The sequence below is a fragment of the Poecilia formosa genome, unplaced genomic scaffold (assembly GCF_000485575.1).
Source record: "Poecilia formosa unplaced genomic scaffold, Poecilia_formosa-5.1.2 Scaffold127, whole genome shotgun sequence".
NCBI lineage: Eukaryota > Metazoa > Chordata > Actinopteri > Cyprinodontiformes > Poeciliidae > Poecilia > Poecilia formosa.
This window is the reverse complement of record NW_006800066.1, coordinates 1,015,980-1,035,046: the sequence shown is the minus strand read 5'-3', so window position 1 is coordinate 1,035,046 and position 19,067 is coordinate 1,015,980. Positions and strand designations below refer to the sequence as shown.

General features: G+C 38.9%; 2 protein-coding genes across 4 annotated transcripts; both read left to right on the top strand.

The window, feature by feature from the left end:
• Positions 1 to 6: 6 nt before the first annotated feature.
• On the top strand, positions 7 to 3,327 carry LOC103144460 (histone-lysine N-methyltransferase SETDB1-B-like). The gene is made up of 7 exons (XM_007561463.1): positions 7 to 18; positions 328 to 474; positions 766 to 967; positions 1,077 to 1,150; positions 2,254 to 2,444; positions 2,525 to 2,647; positions 2,747 to 3,327. The coding sequence occupies exons 2-6, from the start codon at positions 405 to 407 to the stop codon at positions 2,609 to 2,611; spliced, it is 624 nt and encodes a 207-aa protein (XP_007561525.1). The 5' UTR covers positions 7 to 18; positions 328 to 404; the 3' UTR covers positions 2,612 to 2,647; positions 2,747 to 3,327.
• Positions 3,328 to 4,405: 1,078 nt separating this feature from the next.
• Positions 4,406 to 15,690, top strand: clk2a (CDC-like kinase 2a). Of its 3 annotated transcripts, none has more exons than XM_016676094.1 (13): positions 4,406 to 4,579; positions 6,514 to 6,701; positions 7,595 to 7,907; positions 8,968 to 9,058; positions 9,817 to 9,883; positions 10,577 to 10,693; positions 10,957 to 11,123; positions 12,603 to 12,697; positions 12,853 to 12,982; positions 13,374 to 13,456; positions 13,707 to 13,786; positions 14,343 to 14,433; positions 14,566 to 15,690. In XM_016676094.1, exons 2-13 carry the CDS (start codon positions 6,514 to 6,516, stop codon positions 14,752 to 14,754), a joined length of 1,611 nt encoding a protein of 536 aa, XP_016531580.1. In that variant the 5' UTR covers positions 4,406 to 4,579; the 3' UTR covers positions 14,755 to 15,690. The 3 variants fall into 3 exon arrangements, with proteins under 3 accessions (XP_016531580.1, XP_007561524.1, XP_016531581.1); XM_007561462.2 differs by having other exon boundaries at positions 4,407 to 4,579; positions 7,628 to 7,907; XM_016676095.1 differs by lacking the exons at positions 4,406 to 4,579; positions 6,514 to 6,701; positions 8,968 to 9,058 and having other exon boundaries at positions 7,818 to 7,907.
• Positions 15,691 to 19,067: the final 3,377 nt, after the last annotated feature.

The window sequence follows — 19,067 nt, the reverse complement described above, 5'->3', positions numbered from 1 at the left end:
CACCTGCAGAGACAAAAAGTAAGCCAGGAGCTGATCAAACACTCATATCATTTTATTATATTTTATATTAAATTTATTACTGATTAAAATAGTTTATTTTGCATGCTCAGCATTATTGCATAACACTAAGGAAGAAAATTGTACATGTTATCTTTATAATCTGTTTTCTACATGTAGAAGTCCTTAACCTTTACAGGATTTTCTAAGGTTGCTTCCGACACATTGTTGGTGCAGAAGACTTAACCATTCTCGTACATTCCCATAATCTTCTCATATCTTAGATTTACTAGTAACATTTTGTGCTTTTTTTTTTTGCATTTACTGCAGACTCCTCTGCCAGCCAGCAGTCCTCTAAAAAGACCGTTGCTCCTCCAAGCGTGCCCAAAGGAGAAATCGAAGTGAACATGAACGTTTTGGCGAGGAAGCAACATTTGTGCTGGCAACGAGGGAAAGTTGCAGAAATAATAACAAAAGGCAAGACTTTATGGCTTTTATGCATGTCCAGCCTCCCCCCCCCCCAAAAAACGGGTTAAAAAACAGATCTGATGAGTTGGAGCTGAGTTTGCTCACTTGAAAATATAATTTTCTCTGTTGTGGGAAACTTTATGTTTAAATTTAAGACGCCATAAATTTGAGTGTTGACTTCTTCTTCAGACATATTTTGGACAGAAGAAGAAATTGCCTCTTCTTTCCCAAACAGGTTTGTCCGAAGCAGCTTTAATTTGAGCCTCTTTAAGTGTATTGCTGTGTTTCTTCTCATTTCAGAAGGTGGAAAGGTGAAATACAAGGTCAATTTTGAGGAGAAGGGTAAAATCCTTGTGTCCGGTCACCACCTCGCCTTTGACAACATGCCAAAGTTGGACGAGCTTTCTATAGGCTGTCGCGTGGTGGTCAAGATTTCTAACGAGAAAGTGGTGTACAAGCCCGGCATAATGGCCGAGCTCCCTAGCCGAAAAAATCGCATGAGGTTCGAATCTTTCACTGAACTTAAACCTTTATATAAAGCTAATTTCTTCTACTTTAAAGTGAACATAATTTCCTTCACCCATTTGATGAAAATGTGTGGTCTTTTCTAGGTTCCTGGTGTATATTGATGACCACACTCCCATGTATGTTGGCCTGCCTTTTCTTCATCTGGTGTACAGACCATGTAAGTTTGTGTTAAGCAAGTTAATAACTTATTGGCAAAAGATACTAAATAAAATTTTAGAAGTTGTAGGTGCAGAAAAAAAAATCAGCATTGTAATTCCCACTCCTGAGTATTTTGAATCAATTCAAAACAAATCTATTTTAAAATGCGCTTCAGTTGTGCATGTTTGCGGCTCCTGTTTGTGAGTATCCCTCGCATCGTCTCGCCCACCGTGTGTTATTTTGAATTATTCTTTGATATATATATATAGATTTTATTTAAGAAAAAGACATGCAACTAACCTAATACTGGTAATTTAAGTTAAATAATTTCATGGACAAACCTCTTTTTTGTTTAAATGTGAACTGAGTGTGGAACCTCATAGAATTGTTTTTAAATAAATGTTCTATTTGTTTTACAGTCTTTTCCTCCTGTTGGTGAACTTAATTAAACTGAATCTCAAGACGGTTGGGATAGAAAAATTGGTAAATTGGTTTCTGAATTAGAAATAGTTTCTGGATCAAATCGTTATCAATCGACTCACTATATGGTGAAAGGTTCACATTTCTACTTTGAATTGATTTAAAATTTTGATCCAATTATACCTGAACAAAGTACAAAAGCTCCTTATATCATTGAACTTTAAAATAAAAAAAAAAGAGAAATCTACTGTTTTCCAAAGTATAATCCATATTATATACGAGTCCAGAAAAAAATTAAGATGTGGCTGCATTTTATTTTCCGAAATCAACATCTTATAATACTGGAAGTTAAAACTTATAATATGGGGAAAATGTGTTGTTCTGCTGGTACATTATTTCACTTATAGCTAGCACTTTTTCATCAATATTAAGGAATTACTGACTTAAAACAAGATCCTATTTCTTGCTGAAAAGTTATTTGTACTAGAAACTAGACCAAAGTGCTTGATAAAGTTTTGTTTTTATAGTGCAAAATGAAATATTGTTACGATACCATTTCCAAATCCAACTGAATATCAAAATCGTGTGCCGATCTTAAAGTATAACTCAGATGAGACCCTGAAATTATTCGCTTTCTTGTACACAGCATCATTCGCCTTACCATCACAAAAACTGTGAATCTTTTTTTCCCTTTTTTGACAGTGGACAATCCTTTAGACGACATTCCCGATGAAATTCACAGGAACTTCATGAAGGAGTATCTGGAAGACTGGCCGTATCCACCGCAGACCCAGTACAAAGTTGGACAGGCTATAAAGGCTGACTATAAAGGTGTCATGCAGAAGTGTGAGATCATCGCTGTTGACTGCAGCTTGGTTGAGGTCATTTTTGAGGTTAGTTGACGTTTATTAAGTACTTTTGATCATTTTTTTCCTTTTGAGCGCAAGATGTTTCTGTTCATTTCCATCTTCAGAGTGATAAACACAAGGAGTGGCTCTACAGAGGCTCGCTACGCCTGGAACATATGGTCATTATGAGGCACAACATGTTCAAGAAGTAGGCTGTGGAATCGGCGCAGAAACCTCGTTAGTCACTGGTAAAATTATTTATTATAGATCATTCAAACTTAGGAATTGATCGCAATGATATAGTACAATAATCCGGATTCTGTTACTCGTTTTGTTTTGCTCTGTAGGATCATTAAAATCAACACATTAGGTTGTCTGGACAGGTGGACGGCATACTTCCTGCTGGCGCTCCCGGCTCCTGGTGGAAACGCTGCAGTGGTTTTCCAAAATTCCTCTGGCATTATGCGACTTTAGCTGTTCCACTTGCAGCTTTTCTTGAGTCATCCGAGAGTTTGGACCATTGAGGAAGCTAAATTTACATTAAGCTAATACATTTTTGAGACCACATTGTCAAAGTGACACAACTGCGTCTGTAGATTGGAATAGTATTATCGATTTTCTGAATGTTCTACCTCGTTAAAATAGCCGAGGACTCGTAATTTCTCTAAAAGACAGTTATTTCTATTCAATTGCAAATGCTTTTTTTTTTTTTGCATACTTATGTGGTCTGTGTTGTTAAATAAAAACCGTCTTGTTTTTTGTGTAGTACAAGGACTTTCTGTAAAAAGTGTTCAACCCCTTGGATGTTTTATCTGTTATTGTTTTAACAAATCAATCCAAATCTGCCATTTTTCACAAGAAATTATTTCTTTATTGTCAAAGTGAACATTTCTACGAAATGATTATAATAAAAATATTTTACATAGAATGAGTGATTTCATAAATATTCAACCCCCTTAAAGTGACTGACCTAAATCAATAGAGGTCCAGCCAGTTGACACTAACAGTCTCACAGTAAGTGGAATGGAGATCAGTGCAGAGCAGTGAATGAATCCCAAGTGACTTGCATAAAAACTGCTAGGTGTGGAAAGTCCATTCAATGGTTATTAAAGGAGTATTCCTGGCTACATGGAGACTAAAGAACACTCCAAATAAATCAGAGAAAAGGTTATTGACGAGTGTAAGTTAAGGGACGGATACAAAACAATCTCTAAAGCACCAAATATACCCTGTAAGTTAGTTAAATTCGTCAGTAACTACTGTGAGGAACATGATGCCGTTATACACTGACTGTGCAAGAAGGAGACTTACGACTACAGTTGAAGGAGTTGCAATACTCTGTACAACATCTGTTGCCTGAGTTGTTCACCATTTAAAGCTTTATGGGAGAGTGGCACTGAGAAAGCTACTGTTAAAGAAAACCCATAAGACTTGACTAGAATTTGCCAAATTATTTGAGGGAGACTCCATAGCCAAGTGGAAGATAGTTCTTTGATCCGATGAGATCAAAGGCGAACCACCTAGCCATAATTACAGTTATATTTTAAGAAAAACCATACAAACAGTGAAGTATGGGAGAGGCAGCATCATGGTGTTTGGCTGTTTTGAAGCAAGAGGAACTGGTGCACTTCGCAAAACGAATTTCCACAAGAAAAGAGCATAATGAGGCAATATCTCAAGACATAAGCCAGAAAACTGAAGCTTGGATGCAAAAGGGTCTTCAAGTTACCCCAGCTCTGTCAGGAGGAATGGGGCAGAATTTCAGCAAAGCAGTGTTAGAAGCGTGTGAAAGGATAAAGACAATGCAACCAAATATTGTGGAACTGTTTGCAAACTTCTGATTTTGAATGCATTAGTAAAGAAATCTCTGGCATATCACCTCTCATTATTGTGGCATTTTGCAAACAAGTATTATTTTTGTTCATTCTGTCCGACCTAAAACTAGATATGTTTTTTTTCAAACCTTATTTGTAGCTTATATTTGAACAGTACTGTGTCTGAGCGCAGGGAGGCGTTACAGCCTTACCAGTTTGAACCAGAACTTGCTTTGCTGTACTGAACGTTGGCAACGCGATAGCAAAGTAGCGCTTAACATCGGGCCAGCAACAAGATAGTGGAGAAACCCAAACGCCACCACGGATTTTTTATGGGACAAACGCACAGGCCTCGCTGCGAAAACGGTCAATACCTATTTTTAATCTTCTTCTAGCCTGTTTCACACCAGTTAAACCGCCGCTAGCATATCCGCTAGCATTAGTTGCTGTGGAGCTAAAATGGCGGTGAAATTATTTACATTAGCTAGTGGCTAGTATAGCACCTAGGCTGCTGCTGCTTCGCTCTATAAACCAGCTTATGTTTTGTGTTTATGTTTTATATTATGGTTCTTGCGTATATTATTAGCACCAAATTGAATTTTTATAAAATTGAAGTGAAATGTCGTGGTTGGAGTGTGGTACGGCAAACACATAGGTTGTAAGCTCTTGTTATTTTATGAGCCAGGGTTTCGAAAATGAAACCCATTTCATTAAAGATGTCCACATAAATATGTGTTAAAATATCAAATCGACACATTGGGGATATGTTTCCTCCTTACACTTGTATAAAGCTATGAAGTTTTCAAAAAAATATATATATATATTTGAAACATGCAGCGGGGTTATATATACATGCATTTTTGCATGTGTCCACATATTTGCGAGTCTAGCTCCAACATGCCTCCCCAGCAGCTGCTATTTTTGCTCCAGGGCTCTCTGCTTCCACTTGGTAGAGGTTGCAGTGCAGACGGGTGCGTGGGTTTGCTGTGAGATGTGATTATGTCGAAGACAAAAATAATATTTAGGGTATTATTCTACACACTAAACTTTCAACATGAGGAACGTTTTTGTATTGTTTTGAGTAATACTTTGGTGTTTCGATCGACGTCATGTTGACAGTAGAGGCCTATGAACAAAGTGTGTAATGACAGTTTTCCATCCGGTTTAATTTGATAATATAATCTGCAACCTCTCAGGGCCGCATCTAGAAAGTTCTCCAATGGGGGCCCTCAAGCCATCTTGGAAAACGTCACCAACAGTATTTAAGGATTTTTATCCAGCGATCAGTTAGTGGTGCACAATATTAGGAAAAAAAATAACATTTTGATGTTATTATTATTAAATATTGGTGGTGACAGTGTTGAAGCTCTTATAATGTTTTCTCCACTCTTTATAAGCTTTGTGTTCAAGTTTGGGAATAAAACACTTTGAAAGTCCATCCAAGCAGCCAAAAGTCATTGGCAAGCAGATATTTCCTTCACAGCATCTGAAATATTGTACCAAATATTGGATACAAGCAGTCATTTGCAACTGTGGTATTACAATGACATTGTTACCATACATGAGCGATGAGAGGCCAGGACTGAGTGCCCCTCCATCTAGTTAGAAATGCAGCATGTGCATGTATTGTAAATAAATGAATAGTGATACCCAGTGACTTATCTTCTTCTGTTTTGCATATTCATGAAGGCATTATTGTTTTGGCTGGATTGGTTTTGTCAATAGGAATTGTGGGTCAGTTGATTCCCACCCATGGCCATCTTGTAAACAGTGTACTTAAACTATGGGATACTAGTTTATTTTTCTTGGTTTTACGGTAATTTAATCAATTATAGATGTAATTATAAATCTGTTTTCTGAAGATTTTCTGCTTGAGAATAGAAATAGCCCATGTTGTCCCTAAATGGAGATACTCAGGTTTTAATAATTATGACCTTGTTTCCAGATATCTGCCTAGTTTGAACCAGTTGACACTTATGAAATTTGACAATTACGAACCTGAAATTAAAAGTAAAGAACCCCATGTACACATTTACTCTACATCAACAGCTCTCAAAGCAGCACCTAGCGACACGTGTTGTTTTTAATTAAAATGCGAGTATGAATACACCAAAACTGTAAATGTAGGAAGTAACAAAGGGGCGAAAAGTCCAGCGACCCTCAACGATCTAATATTAGATCTCAGATGCTGACATTAAATAATGTATCTCAGTGCAATCTTGGCTTCATATTGTTATCAGTGATTTTTATTTTTATTTTTTTTTACCTTAAAATACTTTTTCTTTCCATCAACTCCATAGATGCCTCACAATAGACGATACACATCTTCAGACAGAGATAGTCGAACCAGCTATCCAGACAGATACAGAGACAGAGGACGAAGACATCGACACAGACGGACACCCACTAACTCCACCAGTAGTGACAGAGATCGAGACAGAAGGGGACGAGGGCACCGACAAGAAGGAAGCTATCTACGCTCAAGGAGGTACGAGCTGCATCGTGGAAAACGTGTTCAGTGTGTTCTGCTGTAAAGGAGGAGTGACCAGAATCGCTCGGTTTCATCTTCGACCGGCCCTGAGTGCGACGCGATCTTAATTTTGATCAGCAGCGCGTCGGGGTGATAACAAGACTCCTTGTGGGAACAGAACTAAACTACTTTCGGTATCAGTGGGTGATTTTAAAAATGCTAGAGGAACTGCACAATGTGCAAAAAGCGGCTGGAGGGGAAGCCATTTTAAAGCCGGCATATCGATTGTTCCTTAAACTGTAACTTTATTTACAGCAAAGTTATTTAATGTTTCTGTAAATAACTTTATGGCAAATTAAAGTCATTTTACAGCAACTTTGCTGGAAATAATTTTACAGCAAAATTATTTTGTTTTGTCCTTTGAAGAGTCCAGATTTATGGGAATATTTTTGAAATCTTAGTTATTTTAAGGTTCTGTTTACTTTACAGGGAATATACAGAGGGAAGTATAGCTTTACTTCTTCTAACTGTGCTAATGCTAATATAAACAGTTAGAAATGCCAAGTTTTAGTAATGTTCTGAGATTTTTGTGAAATCCTACTTAACTGCAGAGCTGTGTAACGCAGACTGCTCTCTGTATTACTGGGTTACCTCCTCTGGTTCAAAACTAAATAATTAATTATGACAGGCTTTTTTTAAAAGTTAAAAAAACTTACATGAATCTTTTAACTATGTAGCATGTGTAAGGACTTTATTTGTTTATGGAGAAAGTAAAATAATCTAATGAAGAGATTTTGAAGTCGAACAGAATTGTAATCTGGAAGTCAGTGTGTTGCTTAATTTGTGATTGGTGAATCTTGTGTTTAACAGCATGAGCTTCTGTTTTTTGTTTTTTTTCCTTCTGTTTTTAGAACACAGCATTTTGTCTGTGTGTCTCTGTGCAGCCGCAGCTATGACAATCGCTCAGCAGAACACCGGCCGTTCGACAGAAGATACTATGAGGGGTACAGACGGTTGGACCAGAGCCGTGAGCGGGACAGGGACAGGGAGCCGCACGGAGCAGCCGAAGGCTATTATCCTCGAGATTTCTCCCCGAACATGTACGACTACCGACACGGCCGCGAGAGAGAGCGTGAGCGGGACGACTCGTACCGGCGGAAGGGCAGCAGGCGTAAGCACAAACGAAGGCGGCGTAGAACCAGGTCCTATAGCCCCTCGTCCTCGGTGAGTACAACTCGCTTTAGCTCCTCTATCTTTCCCTCCAGCTCTAGTTCCTTTCTGCTCTGTCTCTGTCTGTCTTTCTCTAATCATTTTTTCTTGACAGCACATGGACTTGGTAAGTATTACATTCTTTATGATTTGTTTTATTTACTCGGTTTTTGCTACTACAGGTTACTTTGTTAATTTCTTTTCTTTTCTTTTCTCTTTTTTTTGGAAGAGCATTTTCATTTTTGGTTAAATTTCTGTGAGGAATAGTTCAATTTCCCTTTCACATCCATATGCACTTTTGAACTCAGATTTTATTCTCTGATTACTCCATCCTTATTATTTTATTTATGCTAAATATTGAAAACGTATATAAAATGTTAAAACTATGTTTTTTTTTATTCTAGTTGCTTTTGGGAATATTAGAATAACACGTTTTGGCTATTATTAGAATTTAATTAAACAAATCCTGTAAAAAAAATGAAAATGTTCTGCCAAGGACAATGTGAAATTTAGATTTTAATAGTTTGATTTATTGATATTACTCTTTTTTTTCTCTTTTCTTTTGTGGATAAATCAGACCTGATGATAAGAATGTAGTTTGAGTTGGGGGGGGATAGAATCTGCTCTAGTGAAATGTTGGGATTGTTTTTAAAAATGTTTCCATGCTGTTTAATCTGAAATCTGCCCCAGATGTTATGCATCGGGTTTTTATCACTGTCTTGTCTTGGTGTTTTTGAGTTGATGAATGGATATGCAGGTTGCTTCCTTGTTTTGTAAGCAACTCTGGTTTAAACTTAGAGGGTGGGGAAGAGGAGCAGAGGACAACATGTGATCTTTGACTTGTTCCCTTGCACTATATCCCTATCGTTTTTATATTACTCCTACACGTGGTGTCAAACGTGAATCGCCCCATGACCACGAAACCCACCTACAACCACAACAACTACCACCACCACCACCACCACCCTCCTCCTCCCTCCTCATCCACCTGTGCCGCCTGATGCCCCGGCTGCCTCTGAAATGCCCCCTTCGGCCGTGCTCTGACCTGCTGATGGCGGTTCGGGTGTGAAAACAGCGGAGCGGCAGTCGGACACGAGCACTGAGTGTGAGGGACGACGAGGAAGGGCACCTGATCTGTCGGAGTGGGGACGTCCTGCAAGAGAGATGTACTCACTGCCACTACTCTATCGTAACCCTTCTGCATATGAGTATTATCATAGAGCATTTACATGACATGGAAGTGCCTGATGATGATGCCTTGCTAGAATGCTCTCCGCTCTAGCTGAAGCAGCAGGGTGGACTGCTAATTGTCAATGAATTTTTTTTAGGGGGATTTATAGAAGGATTTTAAGCTGTGGAGCATCTTTTTGTGTTTCACAGGTTATTTGATTTTGAAGCCAATTTGTAGCTGTTTTGTTTCTGTTTTGATTTAGCTTATAATAAGTTACGGAGTCTAGATCTGTAACCTAAGTTTTTCTTCGCTGCAACTGTTTATTTATTTATGTTTTTTATAGTGGAGAACTTAAACGGGACATCTGCATTTAGAAATGATACTTTCAAAAAGTTTTGTAGAAGTAATTTTGTTTAGAAGTACTTTCAGAAGAGTATTTTGATCTTATTTTAAATGTTAGCCTTTTTTTTTTCCTAAACAGAAGCCAACACAATCTAAAAAAAAAAGATGTCCTTTGACCTTCAGTAGCTGCAAATTGGTCACTAAAGCTCCTGTTATATAAAACAGATGTTCCCGTATTTTAATCAGATTCAACAGGCAGCTGTTGTAGGAAGGGGATGGACGCTAGCACAGATTCGCCTGTCTGCACTTTAACGTGACGTTTCCCTCCCTGTGTCCACATGTCTAACACTGTCGCTCTCTCTTTTTCCACTTCCCCGTGTCTTTTCCTTTTCTGTCTTCATTGTGTTGCAGATGAGGTTGTCAGCACTTTGGGGGAAGGCACCTTTGGGAGGGTGATGCGCTGCATTGACCATCGCAGGTGGGTTTTTCCCCTGTAATTAGGAAATAAAACAGCTTTTAGTCTCTGCTACTGAGTTATTTATTCAGTTTTAGTTTTATAAGGCAATTTAGGAAAGAGCGTAGACATAAAAATGTTTCTACATCATGCCTTTCACTTAAAAGTCTTGAAAGTGCCCCCTAAAAAGTTTTCACAAACCTGGATTATTTATTTTGACATTTGTGTTACAACATAAGTTTATTGGACAAGCACATAGCTGCTCTAACCTGACCAGGGAAACTGGTCAGAGTGGTTGGGGAGATGGATGAAGCAATGCTGGAAGAAAACCTGAAATGGGACAATTTAAATTCAAAAACACTTTATTGATCTCAAAGGGAAATTAAATGTTGTAACTCATAAACACACAGAGTTAAAATGGAGTGGTTACGTGCTAGAATGACCTAGTCAAAGTCTAATCGATTATCTGTAGAAAGGCTTGAAAATCGGTGTTCACAAATACTTTGCATTCTGCATTGAGTTTTTTTTTTTTTAGATTATTGGTCTAACAAAATGTGCACATCTTTTTCCCTTCTACTTTACAATGAAGCACTAAAGTACCAACAAAATGAACTGGAGATTTTGACAAGAATCTCACAGAGAACATTTGGGAGAAGGTTAAATAAGGCACATTTTGATGATTATTATTAATTGCTGTCTTTTTTTTTTTTCTTGCAGGGGAGGAGCCCATATTGCTCTGAAAATCATCAAGAATGTCGAGAAGTACAAGGAAGCAGCTCGACTTGAGATTAACGTTTTAGAGAAGATAAATGAAAAGGATCCTGATAACAGATTGTAAGTGTTCTTCAAGTAAATATGATTTTTTTTTTTTAAACACAAATTTATCTAAATTCTAACGAAACAGCAAGCGCAATAATAAAGAAACTTATCATTTGATTACCGGTAGCTTTAACAAACTTGACAGAAGTCAGCCATCTTTAATGGGAACTGTTTTGATGATGTGTAATTCTCAACCTTTTTAAAACTGCTTTATTTTTGCAGTTGTGTGTTGGGGGTGTAACTGGTGCATCTCTGGTTTTGTTCTCTTTGCTTTGCAGCTTGTGTGTACAGATGTACGACTGGTTTGACTACCACGGTCATATGTGCATCTCCTTTGAGCTGCTAGCTCTGAGCACTTTCGACTTCCTAAAGGAAAACAATTATCTACCCTACTCAATTGGTCAAGTCAGACACATGGCCTACCAGCTCTGTCTTGCTGTGAAATGTAAGTCACTTTTTTTTTTTTAGGTCGTGAGAATCTTTGACCAGGATTCACACAGAGTTCTGGAAAATATGGGAAAAATCATTTCTAGCATTTTTTACAGACTCGGATCTGTGTTTTTCTTTTTAGATGCCATGTATCTCCCTAAATGATACTTTTCTATTTTTCCATGTTTTAGAATGTCAAAACATTTGCTTTTAAAAGATCTGAGCTTTAGACCGGATGTGTGTATTTTTAAAACTGGATTTAGTTTGAAGTAAACAAAGCACTAAAACGCCAGAAGCCTTCCTCTGTGACGTGGTTCATGATTTAGAGAACATAGCCATAATAAAAACTCAACTAAGCACATTATTTATTAACTCAAAGATCTGGAAAATCTAAAAATGGATTTTTTTTTTTTAAAGTGAAAAATGTGTAGGAACTTTGTTTTAAAAAAGGATTATGAATGTAATCTACTTAAATCAGTGTTTTTCAACCACTGTGCTGCGGCACGCTAGTGTACCATGAGTGATCGTCAGATCGTCAATTTTTTTGAAGGTAGCCATGCCTTCAAAAAATTTGAAGGTACAGTTTATAGTGTGGTGCGCTCATAGTCCGGAAAATACGGTAATTGGTCTTAAAAGATTTTTTGACAACAAATTAATTATCTGCAAATAATCCCATCTTTGAGTGTCTCTGCTGTAGTAGTGACTAGCGGCGTAATCATGTAATTTTATTACCACTAGATGGCAGTAGGTACAGAGCATTTTACATTGAAACAAGAGAATTAGTGATGCATGAATGTAGTAACATTCATGCATCACACCTGAACAGTGCTGTGGCCCTGTTCAGGTGTATTTTAGAAGTGGACATGTTAAGTGCAGTTTGAAATAAGAAATGTAAAATATGATAAAAATAATTTTTTGTGTTTATTTGATTGCTATTCAAGACACTTTGATAAGAATGACTATAAATGTAATATAGGCGGCTGCAGAGTATCTTTGTTTACATTTTTGGTTGGTGGTGTGCCTCTGGATTTTTTTCAATTAAAACAATGTACCTTGGCTCAAAAAAGGTTGAAAACCACTGGCTTAAATTATTATTATTTTTTTTTTAATTCCAGAAAAGTGAAAGAATCATTAATGTTTCTGTCTGTATGTAAGTGGATAAATATTGGTGATAATTGGTGGAACAATTTTTCTAAATGCATTATCTAAATGGACCTTAATTATTAACTGATTAAAGGGCAACAGTTTATATTTTAGAGTTTTTTCATGCATGCAAATTGTTTATGCTTTTACTCTATGTATTTTTATTTGAGTGTTTTTTAACATTGGTGTTTAAAAAAAAGGTAAATCATTTATTATAAACTATACGAATATATGGATGTCAATTGATGTAAGAAGAAGAGGGATTGTTATACAAAATGATAACTTTATAATGCTTTTTAGATTTGAGATACTGAATAAGCTGTCCTCCCCCCTCCCCCTTTTTTTTCTGTAGTTCTTCATGATAATAAACTGACACACACAGATCTGAAGCCAGAAAACATCCTGTTTGTCAACTCTGACTTCACGATGACGTATAACGTCGAGAAGGTAAGAGAACACGGTGCACAAGAGCCTGCATGGCATCACATAAATTTAAAGAAAATGCTATTTTAAATATAAGTAGATGTTTTTGTTTTGTGGGGCTCATGTCTATCTGAAGCTTTGTGGGCGTCTACTCATTTATTGATTGTCGTGTTTCGCAGAAACGAGAAGAGCGAACCGTCAAAAGCACAGCAGTGCGAGTCGTGGACTTTGGCAGTGCCACTTTTGACCACGAGCACCACAGCACCATCGTGTCGACGAGGCACTACCGTGCCCCCGAGGTGATCTTAGGTGAGCTGATGTAATAGGCGACTGTGTTTACGTGTTTATACGAGACACATACTCAGTGGGAATGCTTTTGGAAATGCACAGACGTGGTGCGACCGAGTTGTTTCCATGTTTGAAGTGAAAACAGATTTGTTTCTTAATAACATAAGAATCACTTAAAATCCCCTCTACAACCTCGATATAGTTTCTCTGTTGAAAGTGAAGTGAAAACCTTAAATAATGAGGCAACATGATGATTCTATTGAGATATTTTGTGGTGGGTTTTTATAAGTTTACTCCTTTCACGAGTTTTACTGCTTGCAGATAAAATGTTGAGTTATTTATGTATTTACAACAATTACTCATTATAATGACACCTGTCTTTAACTTAAATAGCTTTTATTGTTTACTTTAGAACTAGGCTGGAGCCACCCCTGTGATGTCTGGAGTATCGGCTGCATCCTGTTTGAGTACTACTTGGGCTTCACCTTGTTTCAGGTAAACGTTTCATCATTCCAGCAAACTGATTAATTTCAATGTCCATGACTTTCAGGTGTTCCTTCAGTTTGTAGACGCAAACAATCTTTTTGCAAGTCACCCTTAAAGGAATGCACTCTTTGTTTTATTTTTTATTTTTAAAAACAAACAAAACTAAATTATAGTTGCTAAATTATAGTTAAGTATTTATAGCTTAACTATTAAAATATTTTCCTGAAATGTCATAATTTGTTTGCTGTCTGTCCTCCAGACTCATGACAACAGAGAGCATTTGGCCATGATGGAAAGAATCCTGGGTCCAGTGCCCTCAAGGATGATTCGTAAGACCAGGTGAGAAAAATGGGACGTTTATTTGAGACGTTAAAGGGGCGGCGTTATGTGAAATCAACATTTATTGAGCTTTTCATCATGTCGTCAAAAACATACCCGGACTGTTGCCTTGATTCTGTCGCGCATATTTGAGAAATCCTTTAATCTCCATGGCAACCATACAGCTGTGCACAACGCTGCGGTGTCCAAGCTTTACAGCTCCTGCCTCACAGAGCAGCACTCGGCTCCTTCAGACTAGCCAGCAGCAGTTAGCAAACACCTGGCAGAACTGTGCATCAGCTGAGCTCATTATACGAGCTGGTAAAAACGTTGTTGAAGGATTAATAGAGGAGTGATGTGATGACTTCCTGAAAGCGGAGTTTCAGAAAGAGCAGGAGTTTCTAAAGAGACAGAGGCCCAATTTCAAGGTGCTAAATTACAACGTCAAGTGTTGTATTTGCCGTGTGCAGCATTTTCATAGCAACTGAAAATACACAACGCTGCCCCTTTAACGTTCCTGTTGCATGTAGCGTGTTGTCTGCATTCCTAAAGCTGCCCGCACACATTCATCCCTCAGGAAGCAGAAGTATTTCTATCGTGGACGACTAGATTGGGACGAGAGCTCGTCGGCGGGAAAATATGTCAGAGAAAACTGCAAGCCGTTGCGGGTAGGTGGGAGCATTTGCAAAAAAAAAAAAAAAAAAAAAACCCGGTGCGCAGCGTCGAAGTAACGGGGACGTTTGGCGTCGTGTCTGCCCACTTTCATTGCTCCCCCATCTGTTTCTCTGCTTCCTCATCAGCGGTACCTGCTGTCCGAAGCGGAGGAGCACCACCAGTTGTTTGACCTGATTGAAAGCATGCTGGAGTACGAGCCGTCCAAGAGGCTGACGCTGTCGGACTCCCTCAAGCACCCTTTCTTCGAGAACAGTGGCACCGGCGAGGCGGCCGGCAGCAAGAACTGGGAGGGCAACCGTGACATCAGCCGGTGACCTTTGCTCTTCACGGACTGACTGACAGGGGAGATCAGCAGCTGAACTGTTCAGTTAACCTTGGACTGGAGGTTCTGGGACGGGAGATAACAGCATGGACACCTTGACTTCCTGCTCCTCCAGCACGACCTTCCCCTGTTCTTTCCCGTCGGCACAAGTGGCATGTTTTATTTTTTATTTTTTTTGCAGCAGAGAGACCAAAATAAGCAGTACAAGGCTGGAGAGGAGTCGAATCTTTTCTAGTGATCGGCAGCCCAAGAAACAAGGCTGAATAAAATTGAAGGTGAAAGATGTGTACCCAAACAGCCCTCTATGCAGCTTCTGTCTTCCTGTCGACTGGGGAACACCTCTCTTCCCGCCGTCCGAAGAAAATGACACCATCGACACTCTCCGTCTCTAAAACACGAATCAGTTCGGAAGCAGAAATCTCTCCCTGTGCCGAAGTCCGGGAAAAGGGTAAAAAGGAGATAGATGGATAGATAGTTGTATAATCAGTATATCAGCCACAAACTTTCTAATTCTCTAAAAAGAGCAAATATTATACACAGAATATTCACTTTCTTTGGAATCTGGAGCATAAACATGCGTCCCATGTTTTTGTTAACATTGTCGATGAGCCACTGCTTTGCATTCTTTTAATATTTCATGTCTAAAAAAAACAAAAAGAAAAAATGAGATTAACCCCTCTAGGAAAGCTGACCCAGTTGGTGGGTCGTTGGACACTCCTCACATCGGCCTCTCTGTAGCCTCACTTATTTACCCGTTTGTTTTGTTATGCACTGTTTTTCTAAGTGTGAGTGCTTACTTTTGTGTGTGTATGCGTGTGTGTGTGTGTGTGTGTGTGTGTGAGCATACTGATGTGAATGGGAATGGGTGATGCGTTCATGTTCAGCTCTACAGTTAAGTTGAGCGTTCTTCATGGGGGTCGTTCTCATATAAAACAAAACTGCCTTTTCCACAGTTCATGTGAGAAGTCTCTACATTAGGGTTAAGCACACAGCTCCGATCGGTGGTATTTATTTTGCAGTTCCTAATATAGGTCGTAGTCCACATTATCCTCCTGAATGTGACTTGTTTTTTTGGGGGTTTTTTTGTATGAAATGAAAGCGTATAATGCTGTATATATGTATTATTGTGTAGAATTAAAGTCTTCTTTGCCAAAGGTTACCAATGCTCTGAGCAGTTTGAGCCTCTGGCGGTTTGAATGTTCAGTCTTTAAATGCTGTGTCAGAGTCCATCTGCTTATTGACGACTTTTTAAACGTAAAGGAAAAAAGAAGTCGATAATCCTTAATCACGAAACGGTGCAAGTAATTAGTCATTTCAAATTCAAAATTGATCCAAAGCTCATATTAAGGATTTTTTTATTTTTTTTTTAAAGTCTGAACCTGTAGATATTTTGGTAATTATTACAATCTTATTTCAGTGTTGTCTTGCTGAGTCCTTCTGGAAATAACTTGTGTTTTATTCCTCTCCTAAAATAAACTCAGCAGCCGTGTCATGAGCCAGGGATTAAGAAATGTGGATGATCTGCAGCAGAAGTCGAGGAGGCGGCGCACCTGGTCCATCTGTTGGTAATCTTCCTGTTGCTCTATTAGCCTCTCACATTCTCTTTATTTATAACTCGCTTAATATTTAAAGATGGCGGCTTCCGGCTTTTGTTTACATTGGGCTTTTTTTTGTTTACTTTAAGCTTAGCTTTGCATTAGAAGTACATTGTATTCACAGCTTTTGAAGCCTCTTTACGTAAAGTTTATTGTATGCAAGACACCAAAATGAACTAGAGCATTGTTGTGAAGTAGAAGGAAAATGATCCATGGTTTTAATTTACAAATAAAACTGAAACTTGTGGCATGCCTTTTTATACAGTTCCCCAGGTGTCAATAATTTGTAGATACAGTCTTTAGGATTACATCTCTACCAACTTTGGTAGTCTGCCCATTATTCCTGGATTTTATTCTAACAGATGTATATCTTTTGATCAAAATCATTTCACAACATAATTTAGTGTCATCGTTTTGTTTTCCTCGTCTTTCTGTTTATTTTGCTCCATCCGTCCTCCAAGATGTATCCCCACAGCCTGACACTGCCACTACCATGTTTCACTTTTAGCTTTTTCTGCCACAGTATTGGGCATTTAGGTTGGTTGTATATAGGTGAAAAAAAAAAAATTTCATACCGGAGCAGCTTCTTCCACTGTTGTTCTTGTGCAAACTGTTTTGTTTGAGGGTCTGAATAAAAACACACGCCAGACCTTTCAGGTTTTTATTGCTAAGAAATCTCGCAATTTTTGCTCTCCTTTGTGTTTGTGTCCCGTAAAACCCCAGGAAACTTATAGCGCGACGAAATGTGAGCAGGTTCCACTTTTCACTTCACTTTTGCAGCTCGAGTTTTTGAAGCTTTAATAACGCCAGACTTGTCTCTCCAGCAGAACTGTACGGCTTTTGCCGAGGATTTGTGGAGGTGAGGACGTCATTTCTTTCCAGACTTGAGTTCAACAGATTTCCTTCAGTCAATGAACCTGTGAATGAAATGAGTCACTCAGCGTAACGATGTGGGCGCTTAATGCCTCGAGTCAATGAAAACGCACGTCTTTGGAGTAAAAAGACAATCCCTCCTGCGTCATCAAAGCGTCACCTTCTGTCCTTGAATGTCTTAAAGTTTTATCTGTCTGGCTTGTAGTGACACAGTTTTGCCAGTTTTTTTTTGTTGTTTTTTTTTTATATATACATATATATTTTAAAATTGCTCAACTAAATTAATTAAATAAATTACAGTTCCTGAAGTAATGTTTTAAAATAGCACTTAGATACAAAATTGATTTACAGGTTAGTGTTTTTTTTTTTTTTTAACTTGGCAGCTGTAAACACACAGGTCTTTTTCCGGCGCAGATTTGTTTGTGACTCCTGTTAATGAGATGAACGTCTTATGCATCTTCAGATAATCCTGTCAATCCTTCAAGACCAGCAGAGTCATCAGATGAACCGTCACTAAGTCCAGACAGAGAGGAGGAACGAGCAGAACAACGGGGAACGGCTCATCAACTGGACATGCTGCTTTTCCAGATTTAACACAGAGCTGAACTGAACGGTTCAGGATACATCACAGGTCTGGAGATTTGAGTTTTATTCAAGTAATCTGATGTAAATTATATTTAAATAAAAACAGTTAAGCTAGAACGTCAGGGTGTGTTTTATCGATTCATTACTGAACATTTCCATCTCCCCCCGCAGGTAGACTTTGCTTTGAGGCCGGGCAGAGACCGTCTGAAGCTAAATCTACACGCCGACGACTCTGGGAAATGGATTCCTTCATGTCGCTGGGAGCGCCGCTGAAGCAGTTCACCAGCTGCATGTCTGGCACAAAAAACGCCAAGAAGAGAGGAAGGAGCAACGGGAGCCAGTCCGTCCGCAGGTTCAGCTTCACGCGCAGGAAGAGCGTCAGCCGGAGGAGAAGCCTTCCCTGCAGCAGCCAGAAGGTCCCAGATTCCTGGCTCAGGGTTTACCAGGAGGAACTGAAGAAGGAGAGGTACGGCAAAAAACAAAAAGTTTGGTCTATGTTGAAAGGATGGGAAATGTTTTATCTATGAATATTTATTATTAGAATCTTCTATTTTTGTACAACCATACGTTACTGTCTTGTTATCTGGCTAAGACTCTTTGCCAGGCAGACTGAGCTTAATGAGGATAAGGCTGTACAGTACCTGAATAAGCTGCTTGCCCATGTGACGCCTAATGTGGCTCTGTGCTGTTTGCCAAAGGAAACGTCAGCAGGCCATGCTGGCCAAGAAGAACGCTGAGAGAACTGTACGGAAAAATCACTTCAGGAGCCACCACTGCCTTCCGAGGGTAAATAATTACATTTTTATTTCTTTTTTTGTTTTTAATAGGTTGTGATCCTGATTGTGATGGTTTTCTACCAACAGCACACCCCTGCAGCCAGGAAACCGGCAGCCACAAAGGACGACTCGTTCTTCGGAGCTTTCCAGGGCCTGAGTCTGGACGGGCTGACAGGAGGCGCCGCCGGGTCTCCTGCAGTCTCCGCTTCCGCTGCAGGCGGAGAGCAGTGCAAAGTTATGTGACGTGCATCAACTAAGGACAGTCTGCAGCTCTGGGAAGATTCCATACCAAGGAGACCTGCTGCAGGAATCTGTTTAAAGTGACTTGATTTTGTTTTGTAATGGCGGGAAGGAAAACGGCTTGTCGTTTGACATGTTTGTACACTTGAAAAGTCTTTGGACTGCATTCATGCATTTGCCAATCATACGATAAGTTTGTAATTGTAGCTTTTTTATGAGCAAATATTTTTAGGTTT

Coding starts and splice junctions, on each gene's coding strand:
- LOC103144460 (XM_007561463.1), top strand. CDS start 405: ATGAACGTTTTGGCGAGGAAGCAACATTTGTGCTGGCAACGAGGGAAA. Junction 968..1,076: donor AGCCGAAAAAATCGCATGAG/GTTCGAATCTTT, acceptor GGTCTTTTCTAG/GTTCCTGGTGTATATTGATG. Junction 2,445..2,524: donor TGGTTGAGGTCATTTTTGAG/GTTAGTTGACGT, acceptor TTCCATCTTCAG/AGTGATAAACACAAGGAGTG.
- clk2a (XM_016676094.1), top strand. CDS start 6,514: ATGCCTCACAATAGACGATACACATCTTCAGACAGAGATAGTCGAACC. Junction 12,698..12,852: donor TGACGTATAACGTCGAGAAG/GTAAGAGAACAC, acceptor CGTGTTTCGCAG/AAACGAGAAGAGCGAACCGT. Junction 12,983..13,373: donor TGCCCCCGAGGTGATCTTAG/GTGAGCTGATGT, acceptor TGTTTACTTTAG/AACTAGGCTGGAGCCACCCC.